Below are 24,836 nucleotides of genomic sequence, written 5' to 3'. Positions count from 1 at the left end.
CCATCAGGCTACAATAATAATGAATATTTACTGCAAATCAGTGGGACTTCTGCTGTTGCCTTTGAGAGACCAGTTCAGAAATGCGTGGCTTCACCTTGGTTTTATTACGGCACTAGCTCGGCTTTAGCGTAATATAATTTCTCCATCCGCGACGGTGCGTCGGTTGTCACATGATTGTAACTGACCAGTGCGGTGACCGAGAAATGTAAACAAACGCTACACATGGCTGCCTCCGCGGTTAACAGGAAGTAGCAAAAGTCATAACAACGATGAGGAAAATACTAAAATAATTCATCGTCAGACGAGTGGAAGAGATTATAAACACTTCCGGGTGTGTTGTAGTGCTATAAGCAACAACAATACACCGCGTATATTGGATGTCAATCAGAGAAAGAGTCTCCGAAGCCGTTTGTTTACATACACGGACCTAGCGCGACACACACACACCCGACTAATGAGTCGAGTGTGTGTCTTGACCTCCGCCGAACCCCTGAGACTGACTCACCGAACCCCTAGGGTTCGATCGAACCCAGGTTAAGAACCACTGAGTGACAGTGTTTGAAACGGACGGACTGTAAAGTCAACATAAACCATAAACGGGCTTTTATGTTGAAGGTGCGAACCGGAAACTGAGACATGTGTCAAGGTAACCCTGACGTCAGTGGAGTATTTGCAAAGTTTATTGGGCGGTGTGTGTGTGTGTGTGTGTGTGTGTGTGTGTGTGTGTGTGTGTGTGTGTGTGTGTCTACAGGGCGTCACTGATAGAGGAGGCAGCATGTGTGAGTTCCACCAGCTCCGACTGAACACTGTATAAACCTTCAAAAGTACAGGAATATAAAGTTTACCCATTCAGGCACAGGTAAGAGGAAATATCTCACTTTATAACAAATGAATAATCCTTCACTTTTGTGCATCTAAATAGGTTTGTACTAAATGTAAATGTATATATAACAAATAGACTGTAAAAGACACAGTTTGAAATATTTTCTACCACACATGCCTCTAAATTTCTAAAATATTTTTCATGCTCTGACTGTAAATAATAATTTTCTACCACAACTAATCATCAGCTTTAAATTATTTAAGGAAATATAGGTGCTTATAAACTATATGGACAAAAATATTAGGACATATATTGTCTACAGCTGTAAGATGTCCTGTTCATGCTGATTTGAGATAAAAACGTTAATATAAATAATCAGTATGATATTTTTTATGAACATCAATATTTCCTTTTTAAGTTTAATGGTAGATTTTTCTTCCTCTGAGATTTGAAGAAAGTAGATGGTTAGTTGTGGTAGAAAATGATTATTTACAGTCAGAGCATGAAAAATATTTTAGAAATTTAGAGGTAGAACATTTAAAATTATACTCATGGATAAAATAAAAAATCACTGTTGAGAAAAATTAAATACAAACCATCTCTGAGGCATTTTGGAAGCAAAGATAATATAAACAAAACTAACCAATGCAATAATATTCATTCCAATGTAAAACTATATTATGACTATGTTGTCATTATTGTTTTGTTTCCCAGACCCCTTTTAGTAAAGAAACACCTGAATTCAACGTGTTCCAATACTTTTGTCCATATAGTGTATGACTTAATTATGCTACGAGGCTATTGATGTGATCGACTCTATATCTTTAACTGCGCTGTCACAATGTTGCTGCTCATTTTTTTAGTTTATTACTGGTATTTTTCAAGGAGCGTTGCACGAACCTGTGGTTTTGTATCATTTAATTTTATTTGACACTATTTGCCTCATCTCATTCTTTTGTCAGTTCCCAGAGTCAGAACCAGACACAGAGAAGCTGCGTTCAGCTTCTATGCTCCACATGTCTGGAACAAACTCCCAGAAAGCTTCAGATCAGCTGAAACACTCAGTTTATTTAAATCCAGTTTAAAGACCCACCTGTTCTCAGCTGCATTTGAATAGAGTTCTTTTTCAGAAGTTCAGATCTGCACTGCTTCTTTTAAGCTTAAAGTTTTTATCTGTTTTTTTTTTTTGTTTTTTTCATGCCTATACTTTTTGTTTCCCTGTTATAATGCTTTTAATGTTTAATGTAAAACCCTTTGATTTGTCTTGTACATGTAAATAAACCTGCCTGGCCTCATTCTGAGCTTTGAAAACCCTTTTGTATAATGTCTGGCACTGTGTCGTAGATGCAGGGGTCAGAGGTCGGAGAGGACCCCAGGCTGGATGATGACATGGTGGATGGAGACCTGGGTGACGGTCTTAGATCCAGATCCAAACCCAGCTCCAACAGGAAGAAGAGCCCGAGCTGTTCTGGACTCACCGGAGCAGAGTTCCAGGTCGGAGATGTTCAGTGGATCCCAGGACGGGGGTCGTTTGATGGACAGCATGGAGCGTCCTGGAAGCTGCTGCGGCCCGGTAACATGGATGTTTTTTTGTTTTTTTCCACTTAAGTTTTTATTGAAATTTTATTAACACATAGTCACCAAAAACAAACAAACAAACAAACCTTGCTTGGATAGCAACACTACATGCACATTATTCCATCCTTCCACCATTCTGGGTTCTGTAATCAGTCCATTTTTTGTTCCATTTTTTATCCATTTGTGCTTCTTGTAGTCGCAGTTTGTGACTTATTTTTTCCATTGTATATATAATCCTTCAGTAATTGTGATTCATTGGTCATTTGTTGGTGGTTCTGTCCTTCCCCAGTTCCTTGTAATAGCTTTTTTGTAAGCCACTAAAAGTATCTTAACCAAGTAGAGTTGTGCTCATAAGTTTACATACCCTAGAAGAATTTATAATCCTTTGGCCATTTTTCAGAGAATATGAATGATAATACAAAAACTTTTCTTTCACTCGTGGCTAGTGGTTGGATGAAGCCATTTCTTATCAAACAAATATGTTTGCTCTTTTTAAATCACACTGACAACAGAAACTATCCAAATGACCCTGATCTAAAGTTGACATACCATAGTTCTTAGTCCTCTGTATTGGCCCCTTTTAACATTGTGACGGAGCGGCCGTAGGCGCCACGTCACTTTCATCCGCACGGCGCATTTTCCCCGTGTCTCTGTGGGAGGAGGCGGCATGTGTAGAGCGCCAGTGTCCCACAGAGACCCGCTTCAATGGATGTGCGGGAAAGTAGTTTCTCCCCACATTCCCCGTTCTGAACTGTTTTATTCCCTGTTAGTAGTGCGTTCGAGGGTGCACACTTGACACCTGCGCACAGACTCACTGAGACACTGATGCTGCTGTATCTTTTGCCTCCGCTCACCACTCTGGGTGGCGAACGGGGCACTTCCTGCTTTGCCCTTTTATGGCACATTGTGGCGCGGTGTTGGAGGTCAGGTGACCTGGACTGGTTTATTTTTTTTCCTAATTATTCAATTATGTTGTTTTTCATGTTATTTACATTGAAAGTAAATGCCACATGAATGGCATTTTGTTAGTATAATATTTCTGGTAATGGATGTTATTATTTGGTAAATTATTTTTTCCTGAGTTTCGAAGTTTTTGTTAAAACCCTCTCTTTTATTAATTTGGTATGCCCAGGGGAGGGACTAAGAGTATTTAGTGAGGGGTTTTTCTGTCAGACAGGCAGATAGGGTTTGGTCTCCGTGCTGTGATGCTGTGAACTTCTGGTGAGGGTGGATGGTTTTCCCTTGTACATACTTTCGTTTTTGTACTGTAATTAATTTTTCATGTTTGTTCTGGTTGGAGTGACGAGACTTGATTGTAGGTCTGCGCCTTTTTCCCCGCCTAATTTAAACTGCAGAATTCTGTCAAAGTGGTGATCAGGAAAGAACTTCTTCAGAGACAATGATGAGCCGAACCAGTCTGTCTTCAGAGCCATACATGTGTTTATTTGCAAAAGCAAGGTAAAACACACGGAGACATACCTGGGAATGGTCTGAAGGGTAGCCGAAAACTCCCTATCATTTATACCTTGTTTCGGGGCTCGGGGCGTGATTTCCTGCAAACCCCGGGTCCCTCCTCCCAAAATCCCCTTTTTCCAGCATTCTAGAAGATTCGGGGTGTTTTTCCACTGGCAGAAACCGTCCCTCAGTTTCTATTACCCCTGGAAGTTTCCCCTTTAAAACCATCTTTGGTCAGGCACATCTGTGCCACTTACCCTACGTGCTGCATACACGCTCAAGGTCATTTTTGGTCTTATCAGTTGTTTTGGTTCTTCTTATCACTTATTTTGGTTCTTCTTTTAGTTAAGTAGCGCAGCTGTGCCGAATGTGTCACTAGATGGTCTGGGCATACTGCCCAGAAACTATTAAGCCAGCACCAACCTGGCCTACCATGGTCAACATGGTTTGCAGGGTCAGCAGCCGGGTCAAGGAACTTCATACCACAACCAGCAGAGAATCCTCTTTTCACAATTGTTTACAAAAGCTTGTGCCTGCAGAATCATCAGCAGGGCCTTCTTCCATGAAAAGACACATGCAGGGCCTTCTTCAAACAGTATCTCTTTACATTTTTTACCTTATTTTTTTCTCTACAGGAGTGGTGCCAAATAAAATCATAGAAAATAGTTTGACGACTGAGCTATCCTTGTTTTTTTGAACTTGGGAAAACTGAACCCGTGACAAACATCAGTGACAGTTTGAAGTCTTTTGTGGTCGTTGTGGATGAGGCTCTTTATTTTCTCAGATGGTAAAGCTGCCCATTCTTCTTGGCAAAACACCTTCAGTTCCTTTAAGACTTTGGGTTTTCTTGCATGAACTGCATGTTTGAGACCTCCCCAGAGTGGCTCAATGATACTGAGGTCAGGAGGCAGAGATGGCCACCCCTTCACCTTCACTTTTTTCTGCTGTAACCAATGAAAGGTCGACTTGGCCTTGTGTTTTGGGTCATTGTCACGTTGGAACATCCAAGACCGTCCCATGCACGTTCTGTCAGGGTATGTAAACTTATGAGTACAACTGTAGATGTCGTTTCCCACTACACTTCCATCAGATAAGTTACACAAATACAGAACATCACAGCACATTTGAATCTCATACCCCATTATTTGTAGTAGCACTCCACACTTCATCTCCCAAAACACAGTTATTGCATGGATGTTTAGTATTTTCATCAGCTTAGATCCAACACTGCCAGCACTACTGCTCAGCAAACTAAACAACCAAAAACAAAAAAAAACTCAAGCATTTATATAAGACTGAATTAAACTGACTAACTGACTTAACATCGTAAATGCCAGGAGAGAGACCTGGCTGGCACCCCCTTAAAAAACAAAATAATACAAAATAAGTAAATTAAAGCTTCAAACTCAAACCGTTGCAACATGAAACATCTCCTGAAATGTATCCTCCACTTCCCAAAACTCTACACCAGGGCTGTCAGACTCATTTTAGTTCAGGTTCCACATTCAGCCCAGTATGATCACAAATGGGTCAGACCAGTAAATTAATAACAGTGGAAAAAAAACCCAGTTACTGTCTGATTACATCTACAAACTATCCTTTAAAAAATGTGAACAACCATGAACAGTCTGAAATTTCTTATGAAAAATAAGTGCAATTTGAACAATTTTATGCCTTCGCTTATCATTCACACATGTGCATTATAACTTATATAACAAAATGGATCTATAAATACACTAAACATTTAGTAAAAGGCAGAATATTGTTAAAATTACACTTATTTCTCTTAAGACATTTCAGATTGTTCAAATTATTTTAGGTTATTCACATTTTATTGTTAAAGGATTGTTTGTAAATGTCAAAATTTTTACAGAATTTTTCTTTTTTTTCTGTAAAACAAAGACAAAAATTTGCAGGTGTCATTATTTATAGGTTATTATTATAGTATTTTACTGGTTCAACCCACTTGAGACCAAAATAGGGCTTTTTGTGGCCTCTGAACTAAAACAACTGATTATTAATATATTCAGTGTAATTTTTGCATTTCACAAATTTAGTAGTAGTAGTAGTAGTAGTTTATTCAATCATTAATTACTTTAAACAAGAAACAAAATTTCATTCCAAACATTAACCCCTCTAACAGAAATACATCTACTTTTTTAATTTGTCCCTGCCTTAGCTTTTTTTTTTTTTTTTTTAAATGCTGGTTCCTCTGAGGCTTTACTGACTTTTCCTGTATACAAACATCTCCTGGGTGTAAGGAGGGAGAAGATTATTGAGTGCCTTATACATCACTAACACTGTATTAAGGTCAATAAGATTCATTTCATTTCATTTATTAAGATCCCCATTAGCAACTGATGATTCAGTTGCTATTCTTCCTGGGGTCTCCTCTACATTACATTACAATTTTAAATTTTTACATTATTTTTACACCATTCACACCCACACACACACACACACACACACACACACACACACACACACACACACACACACACACACACACACACACACACACACACACACACTCACTCACACAAACAGGACATATACAACAGCCCAATGCAATTAAAATAAATAAACAAACAAAATAAGGACTATACATTTGTACTCCTTCACCAAACAATAGCTTTCTGATACAAATCATGAAACATCTTTCAATATTAGCAATACTCATTCCATTTCATGCCTGTTGTGTAAACAAAAAAAGTTTTAGTTTCTTTTGAAAACATTTTCTATTATTTTCCAACAACAAAAACCCTGGCAATCCATTCCATGCAACCATGGCCCGATAAAAAACAGTTCTCTGTAACTGATTTGTTCTGCCTAGAGGCAGAGCACACCATGTTTCAGTGGTTTGTCTTGTACAATAATTATGTTGATCAGCAAAAAATGACAGTTTTCTGTGAATAATTTCTGGAGTTTGTGTTGCAATAATGTTACGAATAAATGATAATAAAGAATATTTCAATCTAGATTTTACAGTTAACCATGTCAAACTGTTGTGCATTGTGGTTCTATTAGTTCTGTAAGGGCAACCCAAAACAATTTGTGCCGGTTTATTCTGTGCAACTTGCAATTTGTGTAAATTATTTTCATTAGTATTTGACCAAACAACTGAGGCAGAATCCATATGAGATAATACTAATGACTGAACTAATAGCTTGGTCAACCATTGAGGAATAAATTTCTCACAGTGTCTAATTATTCCTATACTCAGACCCATTTTTTGCAATATATTATTTATTTGACCATTCCACGACAATGTGCCATCCACAATTCCACCCAATAAATTAGCTTCATCTACTTGTTGAATCACATTTTCTCCCACAGCTAAGTGCAATGTTGGTGACATCTTAGAAAATATTTTGATCCAACAACCATACATTTTGTTTTGCCTGCATTAATAAGTAATAAGATGATGTATTTCCAGTAAATTAAGCTCTTTAGAAATGTATTTATTTTATTTTATTTATTTTGAACATGCAAAGAAACAAAATAAAACAAAGCAGAAAGACAAAAACACAATAACGTTTAAATTAACAGAATCTATCTTCAACTATGTGCAAGTCTGAATTTTGCACGGTCGAAAAGGAGTAGGAAGAAGTAAGGAGAAGGAGCAAGAAACTTATTTAATCCTACCCCTCAAGTGCGTTTACACCTTTATCACTAACTTAATACAAGAATCAAACAATACATTTTTCCTAATTTTGGCATTCAGCCACAACTAATACATAATGCAGTAATTGAATCGAATTTGTTGGTGCATAATAATCTGCATTAGTAATAATTGTTATTGCCCTTTTTTGAAGTAAAAAGGTAGGATGAATATTTGAATAGTAGTTGTTTCCTCATATTTTTGCACCATAATTTAGGTATGGAAGAATGATAGAATTATATAGTATGAGAAGTGAATATTTTTCAAGTATAGTTCTCATTTTACCAATTACGGCTATGCTTTTCGCTAATTTTGTCTTTAACATGTTTATATGCGACTTCCAATCAAGTTGGACCCATTTTTTTTGGGCTGGTTTTGGTCCATGTTTGACACCCCTGCTCTAAACTCTGCCTCCGGGTCCAGTGTAACCTGTGATGATAAGAACAAATGTGATTCAGTTTCATATCGACGAATACAGGGAAAATCACTTTACATAATTAAATTCTGCTTTCTATAGGTGAATATTTAGACATAGACAGACTGTATTTATCATTCCAGATTTGTGTCAAAAATGACATTTTGATGCAACTGGCTCAGCAGGAAGCAGCAATAAATCAAACAGGCATTTTATATACACAGGATGAAATAAATATGCATATAAAAACTATGTGTGAAGTATAAAAAACTATGGTTCTCTGATATAAAACAATTTTCAGTAGTGAATATGGGTTATACAGGACATTTAGTTTCCTCTCAATTTCAGTTTATTTTCCTTCAGGACATACTGTAGAGGAATTCCAAATTTTCCCATCAGCCCTGGCAGTGACAGGTGTTCAACAGGTGTAGTAAAATAACGTTTCCAGTGTGTAGTGAGTGTGGGTTAATGTTTGTGTATTTGGTAACTTCTATTTGACCTGTGAGGAGTTTTGTTTTAGCATGAATGTTTGACGTTTGTGTGAGTGTGAGTGTCCTGGAGGGTGGAGCGTACGTTTCAGGAACTAACTGTTAATGTGTCCACCATCAGACTCCAGAGGCTGCATGTGTAAAACAACAGTAACATGTCATTAGCCTTAGCCGTTAGCATATTTACCTAAGCCATACACTTTATAGATAAAAGTACTGAGACACTTTCAATTCAGGTGTTTCTTTTCTAACAGGGGTCTGGAGTACAAAACAATAATGACAAATATCATAATATAGTTAATTCCAGAACCAGCTGAAACAACAACCACAAAAAGTATAAAAGTAAAAGGGTATATCCAAAAATATCTATATAGAAATAAAAACAATAACAACAATATAAAAGTATATATAAAATGCATATAGATATAAACAACAAACGACAAAAATTAAATGACATCTACAAACTATATGTACACTGCAGTCTTCAACACATTTGGATCCAACTTTTTAAAAACTTAAGATGGAACTAATATGCAACTGAAAAAAAATAAAGACAAATAGTTTTGATGTTTGTGTGAAAGATTAATAGTTAAAAGGAGTAAGTGATGGTTCCAATGTAGAAAAGTCAACATATAGATTTTTTCTGCCTTTTTGTCCTTGTGTCTTCTGAGCTACACTCCATGTTGATTCTGTTCTATTCTATTCTATTCTATTCTATTCTATTCTATTCTATTCTATTCTATTCTATTCTATTCTGTTCTATTCTATTCTATTGGATTGGATTGGATTGGATTGGATTCTTTGCTGTTTTGTTCTATGTTATTCTGTCTTGTTCTATTGTATTCTATTTTATTTTATTTTATTTTATTTTGTTTTGTTTTGTTCTATTCTATTCTATTCTATTCTATTCTATTCTATTCTATTCTATTCTATTCTATTCTATTCTATTCTGTTTTGTTTTGTTTTGTTCTGTTCTATTCTATTCTATTGCTGTGTCAGTACCTGTATAATATTCATTATTGCTGTCAGTGTTTCTGTTCTTTGGTCATTCGTTGATGCTTATTCTTTATTTTTTGTGGGTCAGCTGGTCCTCTAGTCGACTTGTCCAAAGATGAGCTGAAGGACAGACTACAGGAGGCAACTGAGGTAAGAAAACACCGGAGGACGAGTCCATCCAGAACCGCAGAGGCTCAATGTTCTAACGGTTCTACTGCGTTCACAGACCATAGATGTTTTATGTTGTGAGCTGGAGGCGGCACATCGATACCTAGAAGGAAAATATGAAGCTCTGAAGATCCTGCAGGGAAAGGTAGGTGATTAATTTAACCCTTAAAGACCCAAACATCCACCATCGACCTAAACCAGGGTCAAAACCAACCAGTCAAAGGTTCCAATCCAGCCCATGGGATGAATTTGCAAGTAAAATAATAGCATAATAACCTATAAATCATGACTCCAAATATTCTTTTTGGTTTAATGTGGAAAAAAAATATTACATTATGCCTATAAATAATGACAACTCCAAATTCTTATCGTTATTTTAGTGCAAAAAACCTTTGAACGAATGAAAATATTTACATTTTCTAACTAGCCTTTAACAAGAAAATCACAATTGTATATTTATTTCCTTATTTATGGAAATAAAGAGTGACTCTATCTTAAATTTCCTGGTTTTATTCCATATCTTACCGAGACTCACCAAAAATCACTAAATTATTCCATTTTTTGAGGGCCCAAATAAAACTATATACAACTGTTTGCTGAATTTAAAATGGGACACCAGCGTACAAGGCAGTCATTTCTTCAATGCATTAATTTAAATGATAATAAACAATACCTGTTGTTCCATCTTCAACTCCCAGGTTTATAAGAGTCCAGTGAATGTGCAAGAATATGAAAGTAAGACTGATAATGACGCCTGTAGTGTGGAGGTGTTTCACTTAAACCCCTAGACTTAAAAAAAACCCTCCACGATAAATATAATATAATATAATATGGGCGACACAGTGGTGCAGTGGTTAGCACTTGTGCCTCACAGCAAGAAGGTCGTGGGTTCGATTCCAACACCAGTCGACGGGGGGTGGCACCTTTCTATGTGGAGTTTGCATGTTCTCCCCGTGTCTGCGTAGGTTCTCTCCGGGTACTCCGGCTTCCTCCCACCATCCAAAGACATGCACTAATAGGTTAATTGGTTAATCTAAATTGCCCATAGGTGTGAATGTGACAGTGATTGTTTGTCTCTATATGTTCAGCCCTGCGATGAACTGGCGACTTGTCCTGGGTGTACCCCTCCTTCGCCCCTATGTAGCTGGGATAGGCTCCAAGCGACCCCCGTGACCCTAGTGAGGATAAAGCGGGTTCAGAAAATGAATGAATGAATAATATAATATAATATAATATAATGTAATATACCATAACATAGCATAATATAACGTAACACAATGCAGCTTTGCATAGCATAGCATAACATAATGCAACGTAACGTAACACAACATAACATAACACAGTGTAACATAACACAATGTAACGTAACATAACAAATCATAGCATAATATAATGTAACGCAACACAGCTTAGTGTAGCATAGCATAATGTAATGCATCGTTATGCAACCCAACATAATGCAACGTAATGTAACGCAATGCAATGCAAGTATCGCAACATCACGTAATGTAACGCAACGTAATGTAATGTAACGTAACGCAATGCAAGTAACGCCACGTCGCATAATGTAATGCAACGTCACGTAATGTAACGCAACATAATGTAACGTAATGCATAGTAACACAACACAACGTAATGCAATGTATCGTAACTTAATGTAACGTAACATAACATAACAAAACATAGCATAACATAACATAACGCAACACAGCGTAGCATAGCATAATGTAACAAAATGCAATGTAATGTAGCATAACGTAACAAAACATAGCATAATATAACGTAATGCAACACAGCGTAGGGTAGCATAAGGTAACATAACGTAACACAACTTAACATAAAGTAACATAACACAACACGATATAATAAAAGTGTATATGAATGAATACGAACAGCTGTTTTTTCATAGTAGTAAATATTGTAATAAGCATTTTTTATTTCATCTTTAGGCTTAATTGTTTTTATGTTGTCAACTATGCGTTTGTTTGTACTTAATCCTACTCAGTGTTAACTTGTCTTTAGGATTATCCTTGTTTTTAAAGGTCCACAGATGGTACATAATGATTCTGATCGCTGTAAACTCCTGTTCTGCTTCACACAGACCATTCTGGACAAAGCTACATGTCACACAAAAAGCCTCCTTCAGAAGAGCGAGGACCGGGCCAAAGCTCTGGAAAAGGTGAGGCTTTTGTCTGTGGTTTGTTCCTTATTAACGTTCACGCTGCTCAAACAAGGGCTGGGTCTGTTTACTTTAACACGGTACAGCAGGTTTGTGCACTGGTGGAACGGAAGTGACTGAAAATGTTTACCTAATGACTCTCACAGCAGCGAGTCTTCAGAAAGACAAAAATCTACAAACACGACTTCCTCCCAGAACAGCCCTTTAATAAACACATGTTCAGATCCTTAAAGGAGCAGTAAAATGAAGAATTACAGCCTTACATGTAAAATGTGCAGGAATCATCTTATTCTGTAGAAGTCAGTTCTCACTGTATGTGGTATAATTAACCCTTTATCGGGCAGTTCCATCACCAGAAACAACACACAGTGCATTTGTATTGTCTACTTAATGAATCATAATGAAATTAACCCTTTCATGCATAGTGGTCATTACAGTGGACAGCTATTCTACAGCTGTTCTCTTATCGTATTTTCAAGGATTTTATTGTTTTAGTTCCATATCAGCCAACACAGTGGACGTTTATGCATCATCCCATACACTGTAATTCATACCATTACTGAAACTTTGCTGTTCTAGATAAACCTGATCTGCAGTAACATGTTTGGGTGTAAATCAGGTGCTTGTTATTGTTGTTAGACGGTCATTAACATTAATTTTTTGGGTTTTTTTTTGCATATAATCTCCATCAAGTGAGTAATAACTAGTATTAGAGTTTGTTAAAATGTGACAAAACATCAGATTAACAACATTTAAAAAATTGTTTCATAGTTTACACACTGCGTATCAGTAAATACATGTTTCTTTGCTTAAAAATTAAACACGTGGTGTCCAGCTGAGTAGACATTTTTGGAACTCCATGAAAAATAGGTTCATAAAAAACTATTTCAGTTGCATTTTTTTTTTTTCATGCCTAAAGAGGAATAAAAACACTCAACACTCACACAATTAAGGTTCTCACAATTCATGCGTGAAAGGGTTAAGTTTCACAATATGATGTATGTAACTGGTATTCATCTATATTATAAAAGCCAAGTGACCTCTGTGTGTGTATGTATCAGCTTTATAACTGAAAAACTGGACAGATCTAGACTTTGTCTTTTGCAGTACTAATGTATTTTGGGTCAAGGATCAGACAGTTGAAAACAGCTTATTGATACACTCAAGGAAAAAAGAAACGCACCACTTTCATTTTCTTGATTTTTTCAGAAATATGACAATTTATTGCGAAACTGCAAACTACAATGAGTTCAGTACTATTCTGAGTCAAAATGAAATGATTGTTTTCCTGGTTCTGGTTAATTGATTTTGATTAGCAGTATGAACTGTATTTGTGTATTCCTCACCCATTGTAACGGGTACAACCGGAACCCAGAAGCAGACCGACACAAAGGTATGAGTTTGTAAACCTTTACTGAAGCTTTGTAGTAGCAACAGGAGTTCAATATAACAGTTACAGTTTTTAACACAGTCACAAACTCAGTCACAGTAATCCGACAGGGGTAAGGCAAGGGGGGGCGTCGGGGACAGGCAGATAGTCCAGTAACCGGGGGGTCCGTAGAATCCAGTGGGGCTGAGACAGAAGGCAGGGTCTGAGGCGGAAACAGGTCGATATCAGGCGGCAGGCGGAGAGACGTGGTCAGGGACAAAGGGCAGGTCGAGCACCAGGGAAACGGACGAAAAGGCAGAACCAGACAGACAGGTCAGGCAGGGATCAAACGACGGGCAGCAGAGCAGGTCAGGGACGAACGAGATCAGACACGAGGAATCAGGTAGGTACAACGCTGGAAAGTTTCTCACGAGTAGAAGACAATCTGGCAGAGAACCAAGAAGAGAGGGGTGAATATAAACCCTCTACCTAATGAGCCAGGTGTGCTCACAGGTGAGGGGAATCAACTGATGAGGAGGTGTGACAGAAAGAGCAATGAGGAGGTGTGGCTGAGAGTGAAACAGAGGAAAAAAAGAGAAAGAAAGAGAAACAGCAGACAAAAAGACAGAGATGTTACACCCATGTCTACTCATGAGTGAAACTCACAGATGAATTGGACCTCTCCTCAATTGTGCACAACCATTCCCTATAAAAACACACCAAAATGGAGCAAAAACACATTTGTCCACAATGCCATGACTACTGCAACTGGACAGAGATCAAGCCATTGGCATGCTTCAAGCTGGACGGAGCAGACGGGCCGTAGCCAGGGTGTTTGGAGTCCACCACTCTACTGTTGTACACCTTGCTGAGCGTTACCACAGCACCAGCTCCTCCAAGGACCGTCCCAGATCTGGTCGACCGCGTGTTACAACCGCTGCACAGGACCGTCCCAATCGGCTGTCACATCTCCATGACAGGTTTTGGCCGGCAATGGCCCAATCTCTCTCCGGTTGCAGTAGTCGTGGCATTGTGGACAAATGTGTTTTTGCTCCATTTTGGTGTGTTTTTATAGGGAATGGTTGTGCACAATTGAGGAGAGGTCCAATTCATCTGTGAGTTTCACTCATGAGCAGACATGGGTGAGGAACACACAAATACAGTTCTTATTGCTAATCAAAAGCAATCAACCGGAACCAGGAAAACAATCATTTCATTTTGACTTACTCACTCACTTGAATTAGAGAAAAAAAGTCAAAACTAACTAAAACTAAACTATAATGAAAAATCCAAAACTATTGTAACCTTGCATATGAGACAGAGTGGCCGGTTCAGCTTCACAGTGATCACAAGTAGGATTCAAGTCTGATTTAATTTTTGTCATCTTTAATAAACATTTCTTTTTATAGTATATAGGCAAAATCAGAAGTGCTCAAAAATGGCCAAAATGGGCTCTATGCACAGCTCCACTTTTTCCTGACCTTAAGGCAGCTCCTTCATTCCCTGTCTTTCATTATTGGACACACTGGTTAATCCAAGTGTGTCTGACCACAGTGGTCACAACAAGAAGTAGCAGACACACCTGGATTAACCAGTGTGTCCACCAAGGTTATTATCGTTAACGAAAGCTAAGGAAATGACGAAAACTAGAATTGTAAAAACAATTTCATTGACTGGCATAAATAAAAACTATAATTAAAAGAAAAAAATGACAACTAACTGAAACTGTATTGTGTGCTTAGAAAACTAACTAAAATAGTTAAAAATTATGGATAAAATTCCCTTTGTTTTCATCTTTGTCAATGCCAGATTGATTTGAAATCAATTTATTTCCCTCAAGCAATTTTAGCTGCTGGCACCATATGATATTTAACGGTCCGTCACTTGTGATCATTTGTGGTTTAGTCGTCTTCTGGTCCCCACTCTACCTGGAAACATGGAGACTAAAGTTTGGAGAAAGCAGCAGAGTCCTGTCTGGTATTTATTTGAATATGACAGAGAAGAAGATAAAAGATATAAAGAAACTAAAACTGAACTAAAACTAAGCATTTAGAAAATAACAAAAACTAAAAAAAACTAGCAAACCTGCTCTAAAAATGAATTAAAACTAACTGAATTAGAGAAAAAAAAGTCAAAACTAAATAAAACTAAACTATAAGGAAAAATCCATAACTATTATAACCTCGGTGTCCAATAATGAAAGACAGGAAATAAAGAAGCTGCCTTAAGTTCAGGAAGTAGTGGAGCTGTGCATAGAGCCCATTGGCTCAGACCCCTAAGGGTTAATTGAATTTTGAGCTCCAGGTGTTTTGTGAAACAGGAGGTGAACAGTCTGCAGTGGGAGCTGAGTCTGATCCAGATCCAGATGAAGGAGTCGGAACAGTCGTGGAAACATAAGTTCAACAGGTGACATTTACTCCACACAAGGACACAAAACCACGACTGGGGTTGTTTTATTGGGTTGAAATGTAACCATGTTGTTGTTGTTGTTGTTGTTATCGGGCAGAATTTTAAGTGAGAACGAGACTCTGACTGAAAACCTGAAAGAAAGAGAGATGGAGAATCAGCATCTTCGAGCAGAGAATTCAGGTAAAAGACTGAAATGACCTGGACGTCCAATTTATTCTATCTGTCAGTCAATGAAGTTTGGAGAATTTATGGAGAATCAGCTGAACCAAATCATCACAGCCTTTAATGTCAGAGTTTTACCTCAAATGACTAATTCCAGGAATTTCATTGGCAAATTAGTCTTATGCTGCCTTCAGGTGCTGTGGGAATTATGGTAAATACTACTTATGAACTCAAAAATTGCACCTAAATGCCGCCTTTTGTCATTTTTTCCACTGGAGAATTGGGAAAATATGTTAATACACGAGTTACTAAGATGAAAATAACCTCTGACCTTTTCAACATGGTGGCATGACTGATAAACACTGCTTTTATTAACATTCTGCTGCTGTTAGCTGATGATTTAGCACATTTATAGTATACACAATTTGCAAAAAAAAAAAAAAAATTACAAAAAACCCCTCTGTGTGTGGGTTATGTCTGGGTACTCCGGCTTCTAAAGACATGCATTAGTAGGTTAATTGGTTAAATTAGCGAAATTTTCCATAGATGTGAATGTGAGAGTGACTGGTTGTTTGTTTCTGTATATGTCAGTGTATATATTCAGTTCAATTCAACTTTTCATTCACAAGGCAGACTCAGTGTGCTTCACAACAGGTACATAACATCAAAACATTAAAAACAAAACAAAAAAACTAATATAAAGCTAATATAATTTTCACTTGATCCATTGGCAGATTTTTTTTTTTGCTTAATTCAAGCAAAAAAAATCTGCCAATGGATCAAGTGAAAATTATCTTGGTAAGATTTCTTGAAATACGATTTTCCAGATCTATTGTGTAAACGTAAGTTCTTATATCTCACTGAAAAGTTACTCTTTAGGTGATTATGTCGTATTTTAAATGTGATGAGATATTTTGACTAAAAATGAGAAAAATACACTTGGTAAGATTTAGATTTTTGCAGTGCAGCTTTATCCCATCATGTCATGCAAGACATGTGATAGATAGATAGATAGATAGATAGATAGATAGATAGATAGATAGATAGATAGATAGATAGATAGATAGATAGATAGATAGATAGATAGATAGATAGATAGATAGATAGATAGATAGATAGATAGATAGATTTGATGACATTTATAGCAGCCGTCCACCTGGGGGACACAGATCTTTTGGTGTTTGCATAACCTTCATCTTTAGTGTAACAGCCTCGGAGAAAACAGTGGACTTGATGAAAACTTGTGTGTGTGTGTGTGTGTGTGTGTGTGTTTGCAGCTTTACGTCAGCAGTGTGTGGAGCTCCTGTCCATGTTGAATGTGAAAGAGCAGCTCGTCTATGAGGAAACCAAACCTCAGCAAAGCCCTGAGAGAGAAGCAGGTGTTCTGCAGGTAAGAGGAGAGACCCAGAACCAACACACCGATGCAAGAGGATCTGCATGTACTTTACCCCAGGGATCAGGGGCTGTGGGGGAAATATGAAAATGACCCTGAAAAGTGCTTGAATTTGACCTTGAAAAATGCGTACGAACCCTGTTTTGGAGAGTTTTTACTTTTTAGCTTAGGCCATAGGCCATGAAGTATTGTCACCATGCGGCGTCCAGCGGCGTCGTCTGTTGTCATCTGTCATCTGTTACAAAACTTTCAATCGTCTTCTTCTCCGAAATTACAATTCTGATTGACTTCAAACTTGGTATACAGCTTCTTTATGATGATGTCAACAGAACTTAGTGAAAATATTTGGATCCGGATCTGATTCTGGATTTGGTGCAACTTTGAAAAATTTCCTCATTATAAGAGATAAGAAGTGGATGGATGCAATAATAGCCTCTGGTACGTCTGTCCATCAGCGAACCCTGTGGACCACACAGCCCCCCCAAATACCATGATAGATGACCTGTCTTGAAATACCATATTTTCATTCCAAAGGCATTCAGGCACCCTTTGCTGCATATAGATCCTTAAAGTCCTTCCATTGTTATTTGATGGTTACATACTTTGAGATATATACAGGGTGGGGAAGCAAAATTTACAATATTTTGAGGCAGGGATTGAAAGACAGTGTATGACCAATTAGTTTATTGAAAGTCATGAGAATTTATTTGCCACAAGAAAATTGACAAAATACAAAATGTTTTTATTCTATGTGTCCTCCTTCTTTCTCAATAACTGCCTTCACACGCTTCCTGAAACTTGCGCAAGTGTTCCTCAAATATTCGGGTGACAGCTTCTCCCATTCTTCTTTAATAGTGTCTTCCAGATTTTCTCGTAATAGTTTTGCTCATAGTCATTCTCTTCTTTCCATTATAAACAGTCTTTATGGACACTCCAACTATTTTTGAAATCTCCTTTGGTGTGACGAGTGCATTCAGCAAATCACACACTCTTTGACGTTTGCTTTCCTGATTACTCATATGGGCAAATTTTCTGAAAAGGTATGGATAATAGTGTTAGGTATGATTATGACATCAATATATGTTTGGTTTCAAAACAATTGACGTAGTGCCTGCTGAGAAAAAACAACTAAATGTTCATTGTAAATTTTGCTTCCCCACCCTGTATTGCCAACACATTTCACTACAATTTATGACCAAAGCTGACCTACTATAAGTCAATCAAGCCATTATTGTATGCACATTGTTTCCAGAATAAAATGTGTGAAACAGTTGTTTCAACAAAGCCAGGTCTATCAAAGAATAAATCCCGACCGTCCATGCTTTCAGCTTGGGCTATTTCTGTAATAGAATAAATACACAGAACTGGTGATAATAAATGGCATCTGGATACATTCCCCAAAGCTTTGAATTTGGCCGGTAAGCTACAGGACCATTGGTCCTATTTTTTTTTTTTTTAAGATTTCACCTAAAATTATACCTTTTCTAGGCACATTTTGCGGGTTTTTAGGATGAAATGTTTAGAATAAACTGGAGAAGCAGAAGTAAAACAAACCACTATGCACCTGAGGAAGTAACTTAGACCATAAAGTTTTATGAGGTTTTCTGTGTTCAAGGTCATTCACTGGATAAGTGTCGACAGGTTAAAAGGAGGAAACACAAAGATAAGACACACTTTCTAAAGCGGAAAGAGCTTTGCTTTGAATGCAGAGCTTGGAATCAATGTTACTTTAGTCGTTGATATAATAGAAGTTTACTAATGCTGCAGTTGGACTGGATTCAGAGCAAGAATAAGGCAGAAAAAAACAGACAAAGTACAGCCATGATATTGCTGTGATATTCAGCTCTTTTACAAGCAGAGTAGTCCGCCATGACCCACAGGACCCTGAACCACTCACCCCCAAATACACCCATGAAAGAAAAAAAAACAGTCTGGAGACGGGTACATCACATTTCACATCATCTGTGGACGTGACCAGTACACAAGAAAATGGAACACTGCAAACATCTAAATCTTACCAAGTGTATTTTTCTCATTTCTAGTCAAAATATCTCATCACACTTAAAATAAGACATAATCACCTAAAGAGTAACTTTTCAGTGAGATATAAGAACTTAGTTTTAGACAATAGATCTGGAAAATCTTATTTCATAAAATCTTACCAAGATAATTTTCACTTGTTCCATTGGCAGATTTTTTTTGCTTTTGCTACTGTCTGAAAATAAGTTCTTATATCTCACTGAAAAGTTACTCTTTAGGTGATTATGTCTTATTTTAAGTGTGATGAGATATTTTGACTAGAAATGAGAAAAATACACTTGGTAAGATTTAGATTTTTTTCCAGTGAAGGAAAGGTGGAAACACTTTTCATCAAAAATTAGATTTATTAAAGTGGACCAGGGGTTTCAAACTCCTTCACATTCACCCAATATGATCTGAAGTGGGTCAGATCATTAAAATAATACCATAATAACCAATAAATAATAACTCCAAAATGTACTCTGTGTTTTAGTGCAAAAAACATAACATTTAATTATCAAAATATTTACATTTGCAAACTATCTGAACAAAAAAGACGGAAATAACCTGAAAAAATGACATTTCTTGTGAAAAATAAGTGCAGTTTTAACAATATTGTACTTGAGCTTATCATTATACATGTGGATTGTGGATCAGATCTACAAAGGCACAAAACATGTAGTAACAGACAGAATATTGTTAAAATTGCACCGAAAATTTGATTTATTATCAAAGACCAGAGCTGTCACTCATTTTAGTTCAGGGGCCACATTAAACCCAATATGATCTGAAGTGGATCAGACCAGGAAAATAATAACAGTGAAAAAAGTAAAATTGCTTTATACAAGTGTAATTTTAACAGTAATACGTCTCAGTTTATCATTTACACACATGCATTACAACTTACAGAACACAGTGGATCTACAAATACACAGAAAATGTATGAATTAATGTAGTATTAACTTCCTGAGACCCAGGTTAAAGGTACAAGTTTGGGCTTTTGTTTTTACATTAAATGATTGTTTTGACTGGAAACAGAATAGTGCAACAGTTTATTCAGATACATGTTTTTGGGTTTTTTTACCTCCGCCAAGGAGGTTATGTTTTTGCCAGGGTTTGTTTGTTTGTTCGTCTGTCTGTTTGTCTGTCCGTTAGTGTGCAACATAACTCAAAAAGTTATGGACAGATTTTGATGAAATTTTCAGGGTTTGTTGGAAATGGGATAAGGAAGAAATGATTAAATTTTGGTGGTGATCGGGGGTGGGGGGGCCCACGGGGGGGCCCATTTCCAACAAACCCTGAAAATTTCATCAAAATCTATCCATAACTTTTTGAGTTATGTTACACACTAACGGACAGACAAACAGACAAACAAACAAACAAACCCTGGCAAAAACATAACCTCCTTGGCGTGGGGGGGGCCCACGGGGGGGGCCACTGATCAGCCTTGGTGGAGGTCTGCGCTCTCCAAGTGCTTCTAGTTTTGTAATGGAATGTCCTTTGCAGTGGACCAAGGTTATAATAGTTTTGGATTTTTCATTATAGTTTAGTTTTATTTAGTTTTGACTTTTTTTTCTCTAATTCAGTTAGTTTTAATTAGTTTTTAGAGCAGGTTTGCTAGTTTTTATTAGTTTTTGTTATTTTCTAAATGCTTAGTTACCTCCGCCAAGGAGGTTATGTTTTTGCCAGGGTTTGTTTGTTTGTTTGTTTGTTTGTCTGTCCGTTAGTGTGCAACATAACTCAAAAAGTTATGGACAGATTTGGATGAAATTTTCAGGGTTTGTTGGAAATGGGATAAGGAAGAAATGATTAAATTTTGGTGGTGATTGGGGGTGGGGGGGCCCACGGGGGGGCCACTGATCAGCCTTGGCGGAGGTCTGCGCTCTCCGAGTGCTTCTAGTTTTAGTTTAGTTTTGAGTTTTTTTTTATATCTTTTCTCTTCTTCTCCGTCGTATTCACATAAATCCCAGACAGGACTTTGCTGCTTTCTCCCACCTTTAGTCTCCATGTTTCCGGGTAGAGTGGGGACCAGAAGACGAATCTAAATGACAAGTGACGAGAAGTGACGAAGTGTTAAATATCATATGGTGCCAGCAGCTAAAATTGCTTGAGGGAAATAAATCGATTTCGTATGAATCCGACATTGACAAAGACGAAAACTAAAAGAATTTTATCCATAATTTTTATACGTTTTAGTTATTTTTGTAAGCACACAGTACAGTTTCAGTTAGTTATGGTTTTTTTCTTTTTTTTTTTTTTGAACAAAATTTTATTCATATTTATATTTCAAGCTTTACAATATGTACAATCCTTACATATTGTTAATGTAGAAAGCTACATATCTTTTATAACATAAAAGAACAAAATAAATGAACAAATAAACATAACTTCTCGGCAAACTGGTACCTCAAATCAGTGTACTGTTACAAGGTCTTATTTGCATACCTAATATATCTGCCTACAATTATTTTAATAATTACATAAAAATACAAATAATATCCCCACAGCGTCAGACTCTCAAATGCTACAATATCAAATCCAAATGGATTATCAAAGGATTCCACCTCTTCTTGAACAAATCAGTGGTAAGGTTTAGGTTTGCTGTTATTTTTTCCATTGTATAGACCCTCACAATTCTTTCCTTCCACTGATTTATTGTTGGAGGAAATGGTTTAGGTTTTTTTCTTTTAATTATAGTTTTTATTTATTTCCGTTAACGAAAATGTTTTTACAATTCTAGTTTTTGTCATTTCGTTACTTTCCGTTAACGATAATAACCTTGCAGTGGACAGCATTTTTTTTTCGTATTTACCCTACAGAGGACAAAAATGCTTTGCTGGGTTTCAAGAGGTTATATCATCTACGGAAGAGGATTAAGGCCGCTGGAAAAAAAAAGGTTCAATATATATTTTTTCATTATTATTCTGAGAAAAATGTCAGAATTCTGTCTTTAATCTCAGAACTCTGACTTTTTTGTCCTCAGAATAATAATGAAAAAATATATATTGGACCTTCATTTTTTATTTTCTTTTTCCGGTGGCCCCAGTCCTCTTCCGTAATCATCAAACCAGGGGTTACAGATGTGTTTTTATCCTGTTAAATCTTGTTTCATATTTCATGCATTTTTATTTGTTTTGTCATTCACTTTATTTTGTTGAATGGTTTGAATACTTCATTAACCAAAAATCATTAAAACTGGAAAGAAATGATTTAACATTTATTCCAAATTAATTCCTGCTGTCGACTGACGTTATCTCTAACATATCGTTGGTTGTGTTTGTGTTTGTGGTTGTAGCTGGCGGTGTTGGGGGCCTGCAGGTGTGTGGGTGTGGCTGAAGTGTGTCCATGTGGTTGGACGGCGGCTGCCAGCAGGAAACAGCTGGTCCAGCTCCAGCATGAGGTAAAGAACCAGGAACCAACCCAACGAACGACTGACGGCTCCAACTCCTTTTGTCTTCTTCCTTGAAAATTGTTGACTCCCAATGTAATTATGGGCACATGTCACAAATTCAGGTCAGGATTCAGCAAAAAAACACTGGAGGTTAAGGTCAAGTTTATTTTTATAGTACATTTAAAACAACCCAAAGTGCTGTACAAAGTTATACAGTTGGAATATGTATCATACATACATATTATACAAATACAAGATATGATAAAACTAATAAAAATACAAGATATACCAAAACTGATAAAAAAAAAACCAAAAACAAATGGGATAAATAGCGTCTTAAACAGGGGTGTCAAACATGCAGCCCGGGGGCCACATGAGGCCCGCCAAAGGGTCCAATCCGGCCTCTGGGATGAATTTGTAAAATGCAAAAATTACACTGAAGATATTAACAATCCAGGATGTCGAAGTCGTTTTTGTTCAGGTTCCACATACAGACCAATGTGATCTCAACTAAAATAATAGCATAATAACCAATTAATAATGACTCCAAATTTTCTTAGTTTAATGTGAAAAACATAACATTACATTACATCTATAAATAAGTAATGACAACTCCAGATTTTTCTCTTTAAGTGTAAAAACTTAAATTAAATGAAGAAAATATTAACATTTACAAACTATCCTTTATCCTTTATTGACAATAAAATGCGAAAAAACCTGAAATTTTGAAAGTGAAATTTTAACAATATTCTTCCTGTTGTTAAATATTTTGTGCCTTTGTAGGTCCAATCCGTAATATGCATGTATAAACAGTAAGTTGAGGTGTAATGTTGTTAAAATTGCACATATTTTTCTCAAGAAATTTCTTTTTTTTTCAGGTTTTTCACTTCATTTTTGTTTGGATAGTTTGCAAATGTACATATTTTTATAATTTAATTTTGATTGCACTAAAACAAAGAGAAAAATTTGGAGTTGTCATTATTTAGAGGTTATTATTATGCTATTGTTATACTGGTCCGGCCCAGTTAAGATCAATTTGGGCTAAATGTGGCCCCTGAACTAAAATGAGTTTGACACCCCTGGTCTAAAACACAACCAGAAGATAAAACAAATAAAAGTCACACTTGTATTAAAAACCAGTGCAAATAGGTCTGTCTTTAACCTCCAGAGACCCAGGAAATGTCAGGAAAATACAAGTTTTAGCTTTTTTTTAATTAAATAATTGCCTATATTGGAAACGTTATCATGCAACTTTTTTTCCCTTTTTTTTTGACACTTAGTTTTTATTAGTTATTTATCATTTTGTCATACAGAACATAACGAACAACAATCGGCAACAGATAATGCTCACAGTCTAATAGTAAAGATAATTTAGATTACAGTTATGAAATAACAATCAAGTTACCAAATTAATTTTTAGAGCAGCAGTTTATATAACATTTCACAGGACTATGAGACAAACCACACATTAATCGTATTTAAATAAACCAATCCATTTGCCCTTATCTTATCATGTAAAGTTCAGTTTGCAGCCTCAGCATAAATGTTAATCTCTCCATTTTGTGAATTTCATCAACAATTTTCAACCAGTCCTCCAGCACTGGTGGATCAAGTTGAAGCCATTTACAAGTGACTGTTTTTTTTTGCAGCAGCACCAAAGATTTTTAAAAGGTATTTATCATTTATTGTCAAATCATCAGAAAGATCTCCTAACAATAATGACAAAGTAGGTTACTGTAATTTAAAACCCAAAGTCTGTTCTATTTTTATTCTAACATCTTTTCAAAAAGTTGTAATTTTCATACAGGACCAAAAAATGTGGGTGTGGTTTGGCTCTGTGTCTGTTGTTTTGGTGTTATAAAGAACCAAACACAATGCTGACATTTTCTTTCTGTTTTATAATTTAACTTGTTTTATTTATCTATTTTACGACGGCGTATTAGGGCCACATAAGAAAAAAAAAAAGCTTGTCACTGTGAGAATAAAGTCATTATTTAATGAGACTAAAGTTGTTATTTAATGAGAATAAAGTCCTTAATTAATGAGAATAAAGTCGTAGTTTTAAAAAACTCATTATTTAACGAGAATAAAGTCATACTTTTATGAGATCAAACTCGTAATATTTTGAAAATTCAACAGTGTTTCTGAGTTTACAGCGAAGTCAACAAGCGGAGCAGCAACTTTCCCTTCTGTTGGACTCAAAGACTCGGAGTAGAATCCCCACAGTTTGTTCAGAAACACAAACCCTCTGTTTAGTTCTCTGGTGTTTCCACTGATAGTCCTGCAGATGAACACTTCATCAGTTTCTCCTCCACAAAAGAGGCAATTGG

The 24,836-nt window shown here is 36.6% G+C and overlaps 2 protein-coding genes across 2 annotated transcripts in view; both read left to right on the top strand.

Annotated features, from left to right (window-relative positions):
* Nucleotides 1-24,836, top strand: part of LOC115425596 (submandibular gland secretory Glx-rich protein CA-like) — a 611,393-nt gene that overhangs the window by 5,793 nt on the left and 580,764 nt on the right. The window lies entirely within an intron of this gene.
* ccdc125 (coiled-coil domain containing 125) overlaps nucleotides 749-24,836 on the top strand; it is a 31,086-nt gene continuing 6,998 nt past the window's right edge. The window contains exons 1-9 of the mRNA XM_030143224.1: nucleotides 749-859; nucleotides 2,168-2,396; nucleotides 9,505-9,566; nucleotides 9,643-9,729; nucleotides 11,686-11,763; nucleotides 15,453-15,538; nucleotides 15,639-15,721; nucleotides 16,981-17,093; nucleotides 22,411-22,515. Of these exons, the coding sequence (XP_029999084.1) occupies nucleotides 2,168-2,396; nucleotides 9,505-9,566; nucleotides 9,643-9,729; nucleotides 11,686-11,763; nucleotides 15,453-15,538; nucleotides 15,639-15,721; nucleotides 16,981-17,093; nucleotides 22,411-22,515 (843 nt within the window). The 5' untranslated portion in view covers nucleotides 749-859. The remainder of the gene's footprint in view (nucleotides 860-2,167; nucleotides 2,397-9,504; nucleotides 9,567-9,642; nucleotides 9,730-11,685; nucleotides 11,764-15,452; nucleotides 15,539-15,638; nucleotides 15,722-16,980; nucleotides 17,094-22,410; nucleotides 22,516-24,836) is intronic.

Source organism: Sphaeramia orbicularis, chromosome 9 (genome assembly GCF_902148855.1).
Source record: "Sphaeramia orbicularis chromosome 9, fSphaOr1.1, whole genome shotgun sequence".
Classification (NCBI taxonomy): domain Eukaryota; kingdom Metazoa; phylum Chordata; class Actinopteri; order Kurtiformes; family Apogonidae; genus Sphaeramia; species Sphaeramia orbicularis.
This window is presented reverse-complemented; position numbering and strand designations above follow the sequence as displayed.